Source organism: Taudactylus pleione, unplaced genomic scaffold, assembly GCF_031769625.1.
Source record: "Taudactylus pleione unplaced genomic scaffold, aTauple2 ptg000454l, whole genome shotgun sequence".
Lineage (NCBI taxonomy): Eukaryota > Metazoa > Chordata > Amphibia > Anura > Myobatrachidae > Taudactylus > Taudactylus pleione.
In genome coordinates this window covers 9,150,719-9,170,486 of record NW_028284856.1, presented here as the reverse complement: position 1 = coordinate 9,170,486, position 19,768 = coordinate 9,150,719, and the positions used below count along the sequence as shown (strand labels likewise).

The following is a 19,768-nucleotide window of genomic DNA, read 5'->3' as shown; positions in this document are numbered from 1 at the left end:
ATTAATTTGAGTGAACTATATCTTACTACAGCATACACTGATCTAGAGAATTGTGTGCTGCCAACTTTGTAGCAACCGTTTGAGGAAGGCCCTTTTCTGTTACATTATGCCACATTTCCCACTCCAAGGCCCTGATTCTGATTTGCAAGCTGCTGCAAACGGTTTATCCTAAGTACATACAAATCGTGGGACACACATGGGATTTTCGTGCACACGCAGAAAAATGACGTAATCCTGTGAACATCGGAAATGCATGTAGCTCAGAATCAGTCCCAAAGTGAGGTGAATCAAAAGCTGGTTTGCCAAATTTGATGTAATACAATTTCATTAGTCTGCACACAGCCCTGACATCAAATCCAACAAACTCCTTAGGGATGAACTGTATCACCAACTGTGAGGCAGGATCTATGTGCCCAACATCTCTATTGCTCTTATGGCTCTATGGATGCAATTCCCTGCAGTCATGTTTCACTATATAGTGGAAAGTCTTGCCAAAAGAGTGGAGGCTGTAATAGCTGCAAAGCGGGCACCAGCTCCATATTGATGTCCATTGTTTGGAAGGAGATGTTCAACAAGCACACATATGGGTGTGATGTTCGGGTGTCTACATACAGTGTCGGACTGGGGCACAAAGGACCCACCGGGGGAATGCAGCAGCAGGGGCCCATGCTTGAGGGGTACGTACATCCAGCAGAAGGGGTGTGGCCAGCCACCACAGTTGATTGACTAACCATTAGCAAATATTGGTGTAGTTTCTATAGAAGAACACCAAGAACCTATCAGTGGTCCTGCTCCACCAGGTAACTGACCCTCCAATAGAGTAACAATGTACAATTCAATGGACAGTCTGGAACATGATCCCTAGAGGAGGGGGTGGGGCCCATCGGGGATTTCCCCTGTACCCATGGGCCAGCCCAACTCTGTCCACATACTATTGGCCATGCAGTGTATCATAGAGGAATAAATGAATACAAATAGGTCAAGGTCAATGTAACGCCATTTTCCCCTGCAGTTGAAATATATTAGTTTCCTGTGATGAAACCACTTACAGATATTGCAGGGAAATGTGTAAGGTGAATAGAATTCACAATCAAAGCTGGCTTGTGAATCTATGGAAGTGATCCTTGTTCATGATTAAGTTGCTGTCATTTTAAGACCTAGGTCAATTTTATATTTGAACTGCTGGGCAAATACCTAGTTACATTAACTGTGACAGCTTTGTATCTATTTACACCAACCTTGCTGGTTAAGCAGTGAGCACGAGATGTCATGTTGGCATTGTGATCATCAGCTTGTGATTTTATTTTCCAGATTTACTTTTTTTAGATTTTAGCTATGAAGCTTGCACTCCCTTTGCTCTATTTTTATGTAGTGATTCAGTCACCAGGAGCAGCGGTGTGGGTTTTACATTTGCAGTCTATATGAGAATTTTTGTTTGCCTTTGTGTAGTTTTCCAATATCTGCCTCTGTTCACACCCATGTACCTCCCCCCTGCCCCCTTTTTTCTTGTCTGTACTCCATTGTTTATTTCCTGGTCCAACTTGTCTGCAATCTCCATTCTTTGTCCACCAGCTGCCCACCTTGCCTACCATGACCTAAGCCTGTCCTTATATCCGTACTGCTTATTGCAGAAAAGTGCTTCCGCATACTTCTCTTTCCTTACTTGAGATCATAGGAGCACTAATTTAGCCTATTTAATGGCCATATGAGATTTCTAATAGGAGCGCTGTGACTTCACCATGCAGCACTTGCAAATAAGAAAGTCTTTTATATCCATTAAACAGACTGCACTGGAACATCTGCGATCTCAAGCAGGTAGGAAGAGAGAAGAGAGCACTGGTTGTCCATATAGAGGTCGCAGTTGGCCCCATGGTGCAAAGTCACAGGTGAAACTGCTGCTACACCACTGGGCTGGTGTGAAATGCCTCTTGCATGCAGACAAGGTATTCAAAGAGGATAATGATCAATCTCCATGTCCTGAGGTCTTTGATAAAAGGATCCACATACAATTGTTGGTAGAGGATGGAAAGAAGATATCATGATATATTCCTTGTGCCTCTCTAATAACCATCAAGGATGTATATGCTTCAGAGGCAAGGTAATGGTTTAACCAAGCCAATCTTCTGGTCACTGTTGGCAAGCCTCAATTTTACCTGAGTTGTAACTGTTCAGTCTGTTGTCAGCAGCTGTACCCATTTGATAATGGTATTCATGCGTTTTCTATACCAGCTCCCAATGGTTCTGAAAGTGCCAAGGCTAAACTCCTCACCATTGGCTCTGTGTGACAGGCCTTTCTCTCTTTTGGGTTTTGGAGACATATTGGTGCCAGGTAAGGACATTGCTTAACTTATTTCTTTTATGACAGAAATGCAATTATAATTTAGCACTCGTAGCAGATTCTTTCATATTACATTTTTTAAAATTCTGTTTTTGATTTAACCATTCCTTGAACTTAATCAGTTCTTTAGGATGGCACTCCCAATATTAGAAATGTATATGTCCCGGGCGTCGTGTGTGTATATAATATATATATTTATTAGCATGACCGTTTCACCTTTTGCTTTCTGATGGTTCAATGTACACAAACTTTGTTCAAGGCACAAAATTATTATAAAATTACCTTCAGGATGTGTGTATAAGGTGTATATGACACAAATGCATACTGTGTTTAGATCTGGTCTCATTCCCAAGATCTCATTATGGTATGCTATTATTCCAAACTACGGAATATTCTGATATCCAAAATAACCCTGGTCCCAAGCATTTTGGATATGGTAGACTCAACCTGTGTGCATGCGTATGTGTGAATGTATGTATGTGTGCGTGTCTATTTTATTATTTTTTTTATTTTTATATTGGCCTTCAAGCCGTATTGGTCGTTCACTGCATACACACTGGACGATATGAACAATCTATCGGTGAACGATATCGTTCATATCGCTCAAAGATATCGCCCCATTACAAAACATCTGTCTAAAAGTATCTAGAAAATAAAAAATAACATCTAGCATGTATGAAATGGCAAAAAAAAACTCCACTGCACAAGTTTTTCTTTGTATTTAGTAAGTTGCATTAGGAGACATTTAAACTTTTTTTTTCTATTTATTAAGGCGCAATCAATCTAACAAAATTTGTTTTTCGATCTGATTGTTTCAAGGTTAAGGTAATGTTGTACTATACAAACACATTAGCCAGGCTCCTTTTCAATACATAGATGGTAATCTGCAGTGTAGTGACAGGCATGTCAAATTTCTGAGGAAAGCATTTCAGTTGATGTAGGCCTGTTAAATTCTGTTAAATTATCTAAATATTTCATGGACATTTAACACATTGAGATTAAATAAAGTGAGAGATTCCCTCAGAATATTACACGATGGCTGTGCACGTAGCAGGTAATTACAAAAGGAAAACAAGTTTTTTTTTTGGTGCAATCAAAAACTTCTGAGCTTATCTTGTGTGAACCTACGATCTAAATAATTTGCCTAAAATAAGTTGCCTCATTCTGGCAAGCATTTTAAGAAATTGTGGTGGTATCTAGGTCCACAAGAACATACTGAGGTTACTCACATGCACTTTTTTACCTGAGGGTATAAAGAGGGGTATCCAAATAGCCCCAAACCTAGTTTGGGCGCTAATGGATAGCCGCGATCAGTGAAAAACAGGAATTTTTTCGCTGATTATTCCCGCTTTTCACCGATGTTTTTTTTTTTTTTTTTTTCGCCCTATCTATTATTTCGTTCAAAATAATAGGATAGTTCTCCCGAAAATAAAAAAACCCACAATAAGCTCGCGGACCTATGCGTTTTCGCCATTTCAGTGGTGAAAAAACGGCACTTATCGTAGATTATTTTTCAGGACACATCAGGTCCTGAAAAATATCCTTGATCAGTGCCAGCGTTGGGCAGCACTTCAGGGCTAATTGGATATCCCATAGAGGTGCAAGTAAACACTTTCTTCCTGTAACTAGCTGCTGTGCACTCAGCCACACATTGTAAACAGATTCAGGGGCGCCGAGAGGGAGGAGAGAGCGGGTACAGTTTACCCGGGCTTCCAGAGAGGCCCGGGTCCAGCGCCGCCCCCACCCTCCCTTCCTCCCTCCTCCCTCCCTCGCAGCAGCCCAGCACACAGCATGTGCTGGGATGCAGTGGGAGATTGCTGTGGCTGCTGCTTAGCAGCCGCGAGCAATCTCCTATGCCTCGGGGGGGAGAGATCACACTGATCGCGCCCCCCCTGGCTTTGCGCCGTGCTGAGGGGCACACAGTCCCCACTCCCCAGCGCGCAACATCGCGTAGCGGCGCTGCAAAAGTATGTGTTTTTTGTTTGTTTTTTTCAAGGGGACATGGCCACGCCCCCTCTTTACCAGGGCCCGGCGGCCCTTTCTACGCCCCTGAACACAATTGCGTACCTAATAGAGTCCCCAATTCAGAGGAAAATTAGAAGGAACATGATCAAATCTTTGCAGTTTTGTCCCATGCTCCTTTTTGCCCCTGATGCCTGTGCAAAGAGGACGTTTACTTTCCCACAGACACGCAATCTTCTATCTCTCTTTTGATGTTGTATTAAAAAGTTTATCATAAGCAGTTTAGTTAAACTGAGCAAATATTACAGTGTATTTGATATGTCATTTTGCTCCTTCTGCAGGTCTTCTGGTGGCTTATTGTCATAGATTTGACATTCAGATTCAGTCATCAAGAATCTATTTTCTAGCTTGTACCGTAGGTATGTAGAAAAATTTTCATCAAACCATTAGTTTAAATTGTTTTGTATTTCTGCCACCAACAAATGACAGTAAAATATTGTACAAAAGCTCACTGGCATACATTTATGTACGTTGCAGCAACAATTCTAAATAAAATTGCTGGTTAGTAATTGCAGAATATCTATATTTTTAATTTTTTTTAATGTCTTTGCATATTCATCCACATTCTTATAGGAGCATTGTTATAGGGCAAATCCACACAAGGATTTCTAACTTCTTGTATATAGCATACATACTTTTTTAACTTTTTTTTTTTATTAAACTGTTCCATTATTCATATGCTTTTGTTTTCTCCTCTTCACAGCTTATGGAATAGGACTTCTTGTGACCTTTGTGGCACTAGCCTTCATGCAAAGGGGACAACCTGCACTCCTCTATCTAGTCCCCTGCACACTCCTCACAAGTCTGGCTGTGGCTCTTTGGCGCAAAGAGCTTCCTATGTTTTGGACGGGTAGCGGCTTTGTGGTGAATACCAGTTTCATATGACTGTTTTCAAGAAATGCGATTGTTTTAAACCCTTATTCCGATAAAGTTGAGTAACCCTTTGCTGAAATAAGAAATAGGATAATATTTGTTTTCAGTTAAATCTAACATGTATGTGTTTTAATTAAATGTTGAAGTAAGCAATGTCTGGTTTATCATTTAATATTGAAGATCTATTGATTTTGAGCATTTGTTCTGTGACAAAGTAATTAATCCCTCGATTTTTCTATGGGTATGTATGTGCTCTCATTTTTTCACTAATTTTTATAAAAAAAAAACATTTTGATGTTTGAAATGTAAGCATTAATGTATTAATATCGCAACTACAGCCTCTTGCTTAGGTGCCTTATTGTATTTAAAGCACCAAACAAACCATAATGTTTTCTTTTGTCTATTTATGGTCCTTTTTGTATTTGCTAAAATATGCTTTAGTGTACTGATTTTTAATCAATGTTTTTGGCGCGTTGAAGAATGAAAATGATTAACTGAAGGCTCTGCATGGTAACAACGCACCACGGCCAGTATTAGAACCATCAGATTGTCTAGTATACTGTAGCTTGCACTTGCTTATTTAGCATAAAATACCTGCTATGTTAGTACAGGTAAATGTATCTTCAAAGTTTTAATTTGTTACTGAAATTATGGGTAATGTGCTGCCCTTTGAAGGTTAGAGGATCGTCCATGTGGTCCCTGAATGTATCATATTGCCAATCACTAGTCTAAATTTGTTTTGCATTATCCAATAACTCAACCCTGGTGCTGTATATATTTTTGTTATATACCATAACTTGTATTTAGTAAGAATAAACAATATATGTATATACTATAATTTCTACCTATATAGAGGCATTGAAGCACATACATGGAAATTATTTTACCATGCTCTTATGATTGATGCTTATACTTCTACCTCTTTCTCTATATCAGCAGAAAGACCTTCCAAATCCTCACCTGGTTCTGGCTCCCAGTGGGTTGGATGTGTGTTTGGGCCAGCAGAGCGAGACAAAAGAGCATGACCCAATCCAAGACAGCTACACTGCAGCAGAGCAAGATGACCTAGATAAGGCCACAGCAGAACCCTTGGAGGAACAGCTGTGCCTGGACACAGAGAAAACCCCGGGAAAACCAGAAGAGGATCTGGCTCATGGATCGGAAAACATGCCTGAAACTAGCCTGTCTCCCAGTGTGGACAGCACCACCGTTGACAACTCAAAGAAAATACTGGATCAAAATGTTGAATGACCTAGAAACTATACTGCTCCTCATCTTTACCCACCATACACAGGCGGCACCACATCAAGCTCTGGATCCTCAGCTGGCTAAACGCACAGAAAGGACCAGGTCAGACCTTCATACATGGAACATTTTTTAATCCCCAAAAAGATAGAATTCAGCCACCACAACTGTTACTAAAAATCAAAATATGACCTGAACAGAAGAGACTCAAACACTATTAATTGTTCCTCTAAAAACATATAGCTACTTGTTCAAAGAGTACAAATCCGTAATAATGACTGACAAGTTGTAAGGTAACAAAACAATTTGCCAAATGGAAATTAACAATAGTTCAAAATGACCACTGCATAATTCATGATATCCATTTTATATAGTTGGCCCAAATAGATACATTTATCAATAAAATCATATTTCATTCAAATGCCAAGGATAAATTCATTGACAACAAATAATCATTAAATACAATTTATTAGATATGGTTCGCTATGTGGTCATTGAGATAGCAACCGTAAATTTAGTTTGATGCAACAGTAGTGTGGAAATATCCCACCGTTAATACAATCACTGTAGCTCAACTATGTTGGTAAAGATAGCGAGTGTGACATGGTGAAAGTGGAACCCAGTGATCTTGATCCTGACACGTGACCTCTGTCAGTAGTGCTCTGGAGCACAGCTACCTCCACAATGCTCAGTGAGATTTCAGGCAAAAACAGGGTGACCAACAGTGAGGATTCATGATCAGAGCTCTGGCTTGATCGTAATACAAACTAATTTAACTGCACGACTCTTCAGTATTTTGTTTTATTGCAGGACTTCTATCTTAATATACTGCTAATATAATAGCAAAAATGTTTCCTGCCTACAAGGACATTGCAGTGATATAGTTACCCATTATGTTAACATTTAAATAAATAAAAAAATGCATTTATAAGAAAAACAAAAAAAACCAGTGGATTGTTTGAATTTTCACTTCATATATTGTTGCGTGTGTATGTTACACACTACAGATGCTTTTACTTATTGTAATATAATTACCTTGGTAGCTAGCAGCTACTCAGGTTGAGCAGGAGATTGTGAATAAAGACTTTCTTCTTTTTTGCACCTTTTTGTTTTTTTTCTTTATGTGTGAACATCGAAAACAATAGAAAGTTGGACTAGTTTATTCGAAAAGAAATGAAAAAAATGCCTTTGTGATGTCTCCTGACACTCTGCAAAAATAAATTGGCACTTTAACAGCTAATGAAACTACTACACCTTGAAATAATTATTTAATGAATGCCATCTTTGTTTCAGTGGGAGTCTTTTGCAGACCTAACAAAACTAAGGTCATGGGAATATCAGAGAAAAATGTGGCCCTGAAGAAAAATTTAGGGAGCAAATATAGCAACAATAACATTTAAAAAACAAAAAGAGAAAAAAAACACTTCCAAACCAAAAAATTCCCCCTGCTGCTCTCCGTAGAGGAGGTAACAATTCACAAAACCTATAGACCCAATAAAGTAAAAAGGAGAGCACATAGAGCATGACATTATTTTCATACAAACTGTTTTCATACACATGAATACTAATAACAGTATATATACATACATACACCCATCAGCCATAACATTAAGACCACCTGCCTAATATTGTGTAGGTGCTACTCGTGCTGCCAAAAGAGCTCTGGGAACACCCCACAAACCTGCCCCTTTGGAGATGCTCTGACCCAGGCATCTAGCCATCATAATTTGGCCCTTGTCAAAATCTCTCAGATCCTTACACTTGCCCAATTTTTCTGCTTCCAACACATCCACATCAAGAACTGACTGTTCCCTTACTCCCTAATATATCCCACCCCTTGACAGGTGCCATTGTAACAAGATAATGTTATTCACTTCATCTGTCAATGGTTTAAATGTTATGGCTGATCGGTAAAGAATATGTATGTTGGTGCTATTCAGTTAGAATTAAGCCAAATTGGCTCTGTATCCCACATATACACACCAATAATAAGTGTAGTCCACTCCACTGTATAGCAACAGTATATTGCTATCTATCCATCTATTGCTACCTGAAAGTTACTGTGATTTAGTCCATTTTAGACGTGCGGCCTCTAAATAGTGATCGTGATCGATGTCCTACAGTCAGGGTCTGTCTGTATCCTGACACTAATGGTTCTACCTTATTACTGTGCTGAGGTGATTACCTGTATTTGGGCCACATTGTTTTTAACCTCCAGTATACAATTCACTGTGCAGTAATGTATTTCTGCTTCACTGCAGTATTTCTATGACTACGGACTTTATAGCTATAGCAATACAGTCATTGGTAATCAGGAAGTCAGTATTCAAGTAGACTCTGTCTAAAGCAATCCTCTAAAAACTAAGGCGCTCATTCAGACCCGGACGCTAAGCTGCGCTCTCACGCAGCTAAAAGAGGCCGGGTATGCAAATGCTGCGATCGCACTGTCTGGTGGAAGGACACCCTCTATGTCTTAGACAGCGACGGCAGAGCGAATGCATGCCGGAATATAAAGCTGCTCACCTTGCTTTCTTAGCACACATCTCCAGGAAGTGTGCGATTAATCGGTAACATCAAGAGCCATCGGAGCTGCACGCAGCGCTTGAGGTAGACCCTACCCCTCTGCAAGCACTGCGATCAGTGATGGCTCAAATACAACCAAGTGACGTGTACAATGACGCTTCTTGGCTAATTATGCACACTCTTAAAACGCCATTTAGATGCCCAGACACAGCTGCGTTCGCACATCCACTCCCCCGTTCACAAGCACCTTCCCCTGTTACCACCCACAAACGGCACTATCTGTCACTCAAAGTAGCGTCCAGTCTGTGTCTTGCGAGCGCTCAATCCCGACCGCAATGAGTGACTGGCGCATACTCATATTGCCGCATGGGCAAACATGCGATTATCAGCCATAGCGTACGTTCGCAGCTTAGCGTCCGGGTCTGAATCAGGCCCTAAGTTCAGCCTGGATTCTCAATACAGCAGGCTGGTGGCTTTACTTAGGTTTATCTTAAGTGTGGGCAGCAGCGCATTTGTCCCAGAATAGTATAGTGGATGGTAAACTACAGCCATGTGCATATTATCTTTGCTTCCTTTTCTCCAATGTCCTGTCTGACATCTCCTGCATGTCCCATAGCTTTCTGAGACTTCACATGGCCAAAACGGAACAAATATTTCCCCCTCCCTTCCAGGGTCCTCCTATCTTTTCCTCCCTCTCTCTATCCTCCCTCTCTATACTCACTTACAAAGCCCCTGCCTACATCTCTAATCTCATCTCTATCCATATTCTCTTGTGCCCTTTCCACTTCTTTCACCAGCGCCTCTCCTCCCACTTCCTCTCCCGCTGGCCCCTAAGATATTGCTCAGAGTGCGCCATCCTCGACCAGTCAGACTCTCTACAAGGAGAGTTTTGAACGCACCCGTAAACCGTACCTTTTAATTATAGCGTATCAGCCCTCTTCTTAATTCAAAACTTTATGCTCCAACCTCCCCACCATGTATTTTTCCAAGTTCACCTTCCAACTGCCCCTTCCTTCTTAGTATGTAAGCTTACGGGCAAGGCCCTTTTCCCTTGTAATCCTCCCTTGCACACTCCATGTACTCTGCTCCCTTGTCTCCTTCAGTAGCTGACTCTGCCTGCTCACCTATACGTTTAGTACAGGATCACTGAGTACCGAATAGATTGCCACCCGTGACTCCTGCTAGCTTCAGCGAGTTTTCCTACCCATGTCCCTGTTATCTGTCCTACCTAGTTTATGGTGTAATACTAATGTTTTGTGCTTTTGCTATGTACTTATGCTGTGTTTTGCCTTTGAGAAAGGTACTTATATTCTAATATTATGTTACTCTGAAATGTTTATCCTATATAGCATTGGGTACACTTCGTTGGGCCTTTATAAACAGAAAGTAATAATACTTTTAAATTACTTTTGCGTCAGCTAAAATGAACTATGATATGGGCATTAGAGAGTAGATGGCCAACAATTAGCATTTGAAGAATGGTGGCATTGAAAGAAGGTTGCAAACCATTATACTACTTTGTATACAGGGGCACTCCATTATACTGCTGTGTATACATGGGCACTCCATTATACTGCTGTGTATACATGGGCACTCCATTAGACTGCTGTGTATACATGGGCACTCCATTATACTGCTGTGTATACAGGGGCATTCCATTATATGCTGTGTATACAGGGGCACTCCATTATACTGCTGTGCATACAGGGGCATTCCATTATACTGCTGTGTATACAGGGGCATTCCATTATATGCTGTGTATACAGGGGCACTCCATTATACTGCTGTGCATACAGGGGCATTCCATTATACTGCTGTGTATACATGGGCACTCCATTATACTGCTGTGTATACAGGGGCACTCCATTATACTACTGTGTATACAGGGGCACTCCATTATACTGCTGTGTATACATGGGCACTCCATTATACTACTGTGTATACAGGGGCACTCCATTATACTGCTGTGTATACATGGGCACTCCATTAGACTGCTGTGTATACAGGGGCACTCCATTATACTGCTGTGTATACATGGGCATCCATTATACTGCTGTGTATACAGGGGCACTCCATTAGACTGCTGTGTATACATGGGCACTCCATTATACTGCTGTGTATACAGGGGCATTCCATTATATGCTGTGTATACAGGGGCACTCCATTATACTGCTGTGCATACAGGGGCATTCCATTATACTGCTGTGTATACATGGGCACTCCATTATACTGCTGTGTATACAGGGGCACTCCATTATACTACTGTGTATACAGGGGCACTCCATTATACTGCTGTGTATACATGGGCACTCCATTATACTACTGTGTATACAGGGGCACTCCATTATACTGCTGTGTATACAGGGGCACTCCATTATACTGCTGTGTATACAGGGGCACTCCATTATACTGCTGTGTATACAGGGGCACTCCATTATACTGCTGTGTATACATGGGCACTCCATTAGACTGCTGTGTATACAGGGGCACTCCATTAGACTGCTGTGTATACATGGGCATCCATTATACTGCTGTGTATACAGGGGCACTCCATTAGACTGCTGTGTATACATGGGCACTCCATTAGACTGCTGTGTATACAGGGGAATCCATTAGACTGCTGTGTATACAGGGGCACTCCATTAGACTGCTGTGTATACATGGGCACTCCATTATACTGCTGTGTATACAGGGGCATTCCATTATACTGCTGTGTATACAGGGGCACTCCATTATACTGCTGTGTTTACAGGGGCACTCCATTATACTGCTGTGTATACAGGGGCACTCCATTATACTGCTGTGTATACAGGGGCACTCCATTATACTGCTGTGTATACAGGGGCACTCCATTATACTGCTGTGTATACAGGGGCGCTCCATTATACTGCTGTGTATACAGGGGCGCTCCATTAGACTGCTGTGTATACGGGGGCGCTCCATTAGACTGCTGTGTATACGGGGGCGCTCCATTATACTGCTGTGTATACGGGGGCACTCCATTATACTGCTGTGTATACGGGGGCACTCCATTATACTGCTGTGTATACAGGGGCACTCCATTATACTGCTGTGTATACAGGGGCACTCCATTATACTGAGTATACAGGTTATAAAAACCTGCGATTCTTAAAATATTCTAAAAGGGTAAATTCCAGAGTTTACAATTTCCTTTAGAATTGGTTTAAAGAATAAGTGGGCATTCTGTCCCATTATGTTTTACAGTAACATGATTTATAAAATGTACCCATCCTTCCTACTGTAAGTCATACATTCTGCATGCTTTGCTTGCAGCTCAGGGTATTGCAGAAATGCACTATATAATTATATCAAAAATATCTGACACAGGTGGTTTTTACAGAGATTCATGGCCACAGATTGCAGCCTGGAATTATGATGGCCTTCCATCAAGAAAGAGACACTATAGTATGTGGCAGGATGTGATATATGTGCTAGGAAAAAGGTTACTAGAACCTGAACATCTAGTCCATTAATGCCTTTGCCAGTGCCAAGCAGATCATTAACACACCTGACCATGGACTTCATTGATGAATTTGCCAGCCTCCAATGGGATCTATGTTAATATAGTGTATGAATGGGGCTCACAGTATATCTAATTATTTTGGAAAGCTTTTGTGAAAAATTGGGTATCAATCCACCTATTATCTACAAACAAATGGCCAGAACTAACTTACCAACCAGACCCTAGAACAATACCTTGGGTGCCCTGTGTAGGACTTACAGGATGACTATTTCAAGTTTTCACCTTTGGCAGAATTGGCCCATAACAATGTGTCACTCTCTTTGTCCAGAGTTTCAAGGTTGGAGATAGGATATACATCAGTGTCCAATAACCCTTTGCCAAATTGCAATTTAAATATATTGGTCCATTTAAGATTTCTGATTAACAATGTGGTTGCGCAATTAGAGCCCCTCTCTGATATTACCTGTAACATTTCATATTGCCTTGTTGAAACCAGTTATATTGAATACATAGTGCAAGACTGCACAATAAAAATTCTATGATCACAAGGAAGATAAGTTTCAAAATGTAACTACAATTAATAAAAAATAAAAAAAAAAGCCTCTGAAAGCACTCCCAATTACAGTATAGTCTACTGAAATAAAACCCTATCCGTAAAGAAAAAAATTTGAAATTCACTTATGTGGACTAAAGTTATGCATTTTTAATCGCAAAGGGGAGAACTCAGCAGAATTTAAGTGGTTAAGTAGTTCATGGTAAATTGTCCACCCACTAATCTGAGGATATGCAAAACTTTGGGCACACAACTGAATCTTTTAATGCCGCATACACACTAGATGATGGGTGTATGCGGCGATATCGTCTGTGGTGGGACCTGGCAGGGTTGCCGACATTGATAAGCGTATACACACTTACCAATGTCGGCCATGACTAACGCCGATTGGTCGTTCAGTGCATACAAACTGGACGATCGTCTAGTGTGTATGCCCCATTTGAACAATGGATTATGCTGGTGCTATATAAGTCAGTGATGTGCGGTAAGGTGAGGCGCAGCCTTTCCTGTCAGGTATACTCCAGAGTTTGGACTATAAAAATAAGTATAAGAAAAAATTCAAGAAAATATACATTTCTTCATTGTATTATTCTAATCCTTTTTATAGTCAAAATTATGGAGTAAAAAGTTTGGCAGGTGAGGCACTGCCTCCCCTGTCTACCTTTTCAGCAAATCCCTGATCAAACACTTCAAATTTTCTGCACTATATATACTGCTGCACCTTTGTATGATTCCCACATGATCCCTCAGGTTCATATATGTATGTGTAAATCTGGCTCTCATACTAGCCAGTGCCTCCCCAGTCATTTACCTCACCGCACGTCACTGATATAAGCAAATGTTATATAATAAACAAATTTAAGATCACCTCTGCAGGTTACAAGTATAAGCATACCATATTTTCTTATTATTCCAAAACTATTTTTATTGTAGTGATTGGCAATACAGTACAACATATGAGCAAGGTAATATAATAGAGAGGGTACACCTCATTTCCAAGCACAGAGTGACAAGATAAATAAAAAGCATACACAAACAAAGCTAGCAAAGATTCAGTTCAGTTCTGCTTTACCAGAAAACCAATTAATATGATTATCTTTTCTAATGTTTTGTAGTAAAAAAAATAATGGGCAAAGCACAACACATTTGTAAAAGAGATGTATAGTAATTTACAGTGGAGGATTACAAAAACAATATCCATAGAGAAAGAAAATATGGCATAAACAATAGTAATAAAGGACGATCCCCCGATTATGAAGCGATCAGCAATTCATCCACGGAACTGAGAAAGAGCTTATGGATGTACAACTGGCTGAGTTACATTTTAAGGTACATTTAATACCATGTCAGTCAGTTCTTCAGCTTTGACAGAAATCACAGCCTCAAACTGTTTCTTGTAAACAGATACGACTGTAGCAACATTGTACTGTGTATCTATGTACCACTACTATGGTGTCATGTACACTACACATTTGTGCTGGTATTTGTATTCCTGGGTTCTACTTTGTATACAGTAACTACTCAGGTACTGAGGAGTTATTTTAATAGATTTTTTTTATAGCTATCATCTTCTTATGCTGGGTACACACAGGCCGACATATCGGCCGTTCAATTGAATGGCCGATATATCGTGCACGTCAGCCAGTGTGTACAGATGCTATGTCTGTGAACAACGTTCACGGACACATCGCGTCGGCTGTGCAGCACAGCATATGGCAGATATATCTGCTCATTGTGCTGTGTGTACGGGTGGTCAGCCAACCGCCCGTACACTTGCTGCAGACGCGAGCGGGGAGGAGGGCCGCGGCCAGGGGCAGTGATGGTTGTTCAGTGTGTAAAAACAACCCTCATCTGCTGATATATCTGTGGATCAGTCGGTCTGCAGATATATCTTTGCAGTGTGTAACCACCTTTTGCAACAGTCAATTATCTTTATTTTCAAGCCTTCCGTCAGCTCATTACAGTAGCTGTAGGGGGTGTTTGAGAAAGTAGTATAAGGCTCAGACTATTAATTGAACTCTAGAATTATTTTCTTGGCTTAAATGTAGGCTTGCTTATGTAGTGTGGATAGTGCTGGAAGTAGAAACTTCCAATAGATAAAGTACAGATCAGAAATTGAGAAATAAAGGTATAAATTGGACTTAATCTCTTGATGTGATTTAGGATATAGTATAACTTACCCATACTGAAGAATGATGAACGTGCTTAATATTGGAAAGTTGCCGACATTCAAATATGCTTAGAAAATGACTTTACAATATCTCCATTTACACAACCTTTTGTGTTTGCAATAATTGATGCATCAGCTAGGCTGCACTGTTCACTGTCAGGCGTTTAGGGGGAGATGACTGCCTCCTTCCCCAGACAAAGGAACACTGTAACTGCTGCTGAACAAGCCAACTATTTCTAGTCCACATGTAATTGGTATGTGCAGTATGAACCACATAATTATTACATAAATTCTTGTTTTAGAATATAACATTTACAGGAAAAAAGTAGTAATATCAGTAAAATTGTCAGCATGTTCAAGCACTGGTTCTGTATTAGAAGAAAGAGAGGGATATTTGTTTTTCTTAAATGTTTTTCACCTGTTGACAATTTTTCTGATATTATTAAAGACTGTGATCATCTGTGCTAATGGAACTCTATGGAGATGGATACTAATCCTGACCCTTTAAATTGAAAGTATAATATCCGGAAGGAAATGCCTACTGACCGGTTGTGCGATTGGATTGGAAACGCTGATCTGCCAGTCGGAAATGCTGACCGGCGGCCATCAATGTTCCCCGATCTGTCAGACGATCAGTGAAATTATACATGTTAAATTTCACAGATTTGCAAATCCCGATCATATTTTGATTGTGATCGGCAAATCTGTGAAATCCAACATGTTGGATTTCACCGATCCTCCGATCCAGCATCTGGGTATTGCAGCACCGCAACAATCCGCCACTGGTGTTTGGGTCCCTTTATGGCAGGGTTCAGGGAACTTTTTTACCTTTTACCCCAAAATATATTTAGATACGCCAACGTTACCCCCTTGATTTGAAAGGAAGGAAATCATATAGTAGTGCCCTGATATAGTGCCCCCATATAATGCCCCTGTAGTGATACACCTTAATCCCCGCTCCTGCATCCGCCGCCATCCTGTCCGCCCGGCTGCTCCTCGGAACTATGGGAGAGACATCATGCCGTCTCTCCCATAGTGCGCATGGAGAGAGCCAGAAGCTGGAGTTCAGAAGAGCACTCCAGCCTCCGGCTAATGCGGCTCTGCAGGGAAGGAGCCGGGCGCCCGGCTTAGAGCCTCCCTGCGGCACAGCCGGGCATGCATATGAATCATTCTATATTATAGAATGATTCATATGCATTCCCGGCTGTCTGCCCATTACACCCAGGAATTTCATTTTTACCCCATGTGGGGTAATTTACCTCTGTTCCCTGACCACTGCTTTATAGCATGCCTTTTGAACCTGCAAATTTGTTTATAATTACTATTACTAAATCAAGCTATAACTGAATTCTGTTGATACTTCCTTGACAAATGGGGCTTTAATGATAGTGGTTAATTAAGAAGAATGAAGTACTTCTCCTCCTGCTTTACACACTCGGAGTAAAACCAGGTCATGTACATGTTAGCAAAGTATTTTCGCAGTATTTCCAGATCACAGCGAAAAAAAACTTTTTTTTCTTAAAATGTCCTTTTACTTCATCTGAAGCCAGATAGTGAATTTAATTCCAGGTTAAACTCAAATTTTCGGAAAACCCTTTCTATCCCTGTGGGATTCTATGGAATTAAAGCCGTAGGACAAACAAAAATGGCCATAGACAAATGTGTTTAAACTGTTGCCAAGGAAATTGAAAGGTTGGCTTTCCCTTTCAGGCTGTCTCGGAACTTGTTGATCTGGTTTTTAAGGGGGCAATAAGGCCTAAAACCCATTTCTAAGATACTATCTGTGTAAACGATCCCAAATAAAGAGTTTGGCAGCGCTGTGCTGAAGAGAGATCTCTGCCAGACTGAGCTTTCTTCCTGTGTTTCATACCTTCTGTTTGAATTACAGTTGTTCTACCAGTCAAAAATCATTGCCTGGGTGCAAAATGCTCCTCCACACCTTGAAGAAGGGACATAAGTGAAAGTTACTCCACAGTGCACAATTTAAAAGAATGTCAATATGTAATTAGTTCAATTACACCGTTGTGGACTATATGCTGTACCTGCTGATAGGGTTTGTTTTTTTACATCGTAGAAAATTAAGTTTGAGTCTATTAGCACCTGAAGACTATTACTGTTTTTATTATCACATCAATACCTTTGCCTGTTTTTAGACTGAGATACAGTTAGGACTGTCAGATTTCCAGAGGAAGGATTTCTTTCTGTATTACTGATGATGTGTAATGAAAGAATTCAATGAATAATCGTTCCACATGTATGCCGAAATCAGGGACGTGCAGTCTGGTTAGGAAGGTGCCTCCCCTGTCATACTCCTGAGATTTGATATAAAAATTATTAGACTAATACAAAGACGATATATGTAACTTATAAACCCCTTCTTTGTTTATTGTAATCATTTTTATGGTTAACACTCACCAGTTTTGTGAAGCTCCCTAGGACTGCAGGGAGATGAGAGATGAGGCCACATAGCAACATTTTGAAGGGACCCACGCCCAATGCTTCCTCTCACCATATATGTTGTCCATTTTGTGCCCCATAGTAGTGCCCTAGTTCATTATATGAACCATAGTAGTGCCCTAGTTAATGTTATGCTGAATAGTTGTTCTGTAGTTAATTTTGTCATAGTAATGCTCTAGTTCACATTTATGCAGTGTCCCCAATTCATATTATGCCATAATGTGGTGCCTCTAGTTCACAATATGCCACACTAGGCTGCCAGTACACATTATGCCACACAGTGCCCCCAGTTCATATTATGACACATTCTACTTCCCCGAGTTCACATTATGTAACATTGCTCACTACGTCCCTTACTCACTTCACAAAGGCTGTTATCAAGAAGAAGCCTATTCTCCAACAGTGCCAGGCTCACAGATTAACTCAGCTGTACCTGTGAGTGCAAAACAGGAGAGTAGAAGAGGGATCAGATCAGTGTGGATTTTTACTGAATAGGAAAGAAAGAGACCACCACTGATATGAGCGCTGATGAATCTCCCTTTATAGGCTAGGCAACTTGCCAGACCTAATTGTAGGAACATGGTGAACAACTGCATGACCTGGGTCTAGGCCCCCTCAGCCTCTGGGCCCCATAGCAATGGCCCCCCTGCACCCACTATTGCTCTATTCGAAAACTGAATGTCCAGTTATGTGGCTCACACATGTAAATAGCCACATTGTTCAGATCAGGTTGTGTGTCAGGATGGTCAAAAGAAATAGATGGCAAGTCGCATTTCTTTCCTGACCAAATATGACTGGATTTTAATCGGAGTGACTGGCCACACAATATGCGATGTCAGGCCCATTTGGTGGAAAACTAACAATTTGGCCAACTTTATCTACAACAAGCTCACAACAAGTTTAATTTTGCTGCTAGAAGTAGAAATGAATCATAATAATCTCAAAGTGAATTTCAGAATTTAATTTAGAATCCTGTTGCCTAGTGTTCCCCATATTCTACACTTGTCTCACAGAGCTGACCCTTCTCTGTATAAATGAGCCTCATTGTAAGATACATGGTTGATTTACAATTTTCAGTTCACATTTGCTAAAAATCCAAATAACCTCCCCAGATGTCATTGTTGTAGGATTGTACCATGATTCAGAATAGAAGTTACTCTGATTGTATAGTTGCAAATTTAGACATACAGAAACTTCTGGTGCATCTTTAATATACTAATCGTATTTATGGAGGAAATGATACATGCTGTGAAATTACAGGCATTTTAGGGAAGATTGCAAGTTCCTGTTGTAAAGTCATATATTGTCAAATAAATGAGAGCTCAAGAAATAAAAGCTATAGTACCACCTATGTCCAGCAGGTATATCCTTATTGTATTATATAGTTGTGAATTAATATAAACCTTCTATACACAGGTACCGATGATGCAGAGAAGATTTGCTTTGGTTCCCATCTGAATTCCATACTGCCATTTGGTTTTTAACTGTATAGCCATGGCCAAAAGTTTTGAGAATGACACAGTTTTGAGGTCTAAAAACACTGAAGCAGCAAACTTTGTGAAAACCAATACTTGTCATTCCCAAAACTTTTGGCCATAGCTGTATCTGATAAGTTGGAATTTCTATATATTTTAAAAGTTTTATAATTAGATTTCACAGCATACCTATATTCAAAAGAATATAGATGCCAAATGTAAAAAGCAAATTGACACATGGAAATATATCTATAATAAAATAAATAAATAAAATAAATATCCTTTGGGAAAAAAAAATCTCTGTAGCATATATGATCTAGGAAAAAATATAATTTGGCTTCTAACAAAATGTTTGTGTAGAATCCTACATATCCAAAACTCCTATTTGCTTCTAATAGGTGGAATTTATTTGGGTATTCCCCTATATTTTTTATATTCTCCCCATATCAGAAATTCTGTTTGCAGTGAAAAATTACATTGGGTATAGATCCAAAATAAAGTATAGACCAATCTTATGAAAAATAAAATAATGTTTGATTACCATCAACTTTTATCAGGGTATATACAGTAATTTATTATATACAGCTATATTTGGAGCATTTATTACTAAACAATCTCTTGTTAATCT

The 19,768-nt window shown here is 40.1% G+C and overlaps 1 protein-coding gene across 4 annotated transcripts in view; it reads left to right on the top strand.

Moving 5' to 3' along the window:
• The window catches only part of SPPL2B (signal peptide peptidase like 2B), a 51,342-nt gene extending 43,763 nt beyond the window's left edge, over positions 1-7,579 (top strand). Inside the window, exons 12-15 of one of the 4 annotated variants that reach the window (XM_088448370.1) lie at positions 2,230-2,329; positions 4,642-4,719; positions 5,064-5,224; positions 6,173-7,579. In XM_088448370.1, coding sequence (XP_088304496.1) covers positions 2,230-2,329; positions 4,642-4,719; positions 5,064-5,224; positions 6,173-6,484 — 651 coding nt within the window. In that variant the 3' untranslated portion in view covers positions 6,485-7,579. Of the gene's footprint in view, positions 1-2,229; positions 2,330-4,641; positions 4,720-5,063; positions 5,291-6,169 lie in introns of all 4 variants that reach the window. The other 3 variants (XM_088448369.1, XM_088448372.1, XM_088448371.1) reach the window with 3 other exon arrangements.
• Positions 7,580-19,768: the final 12,189 nt, after the last annotated feature.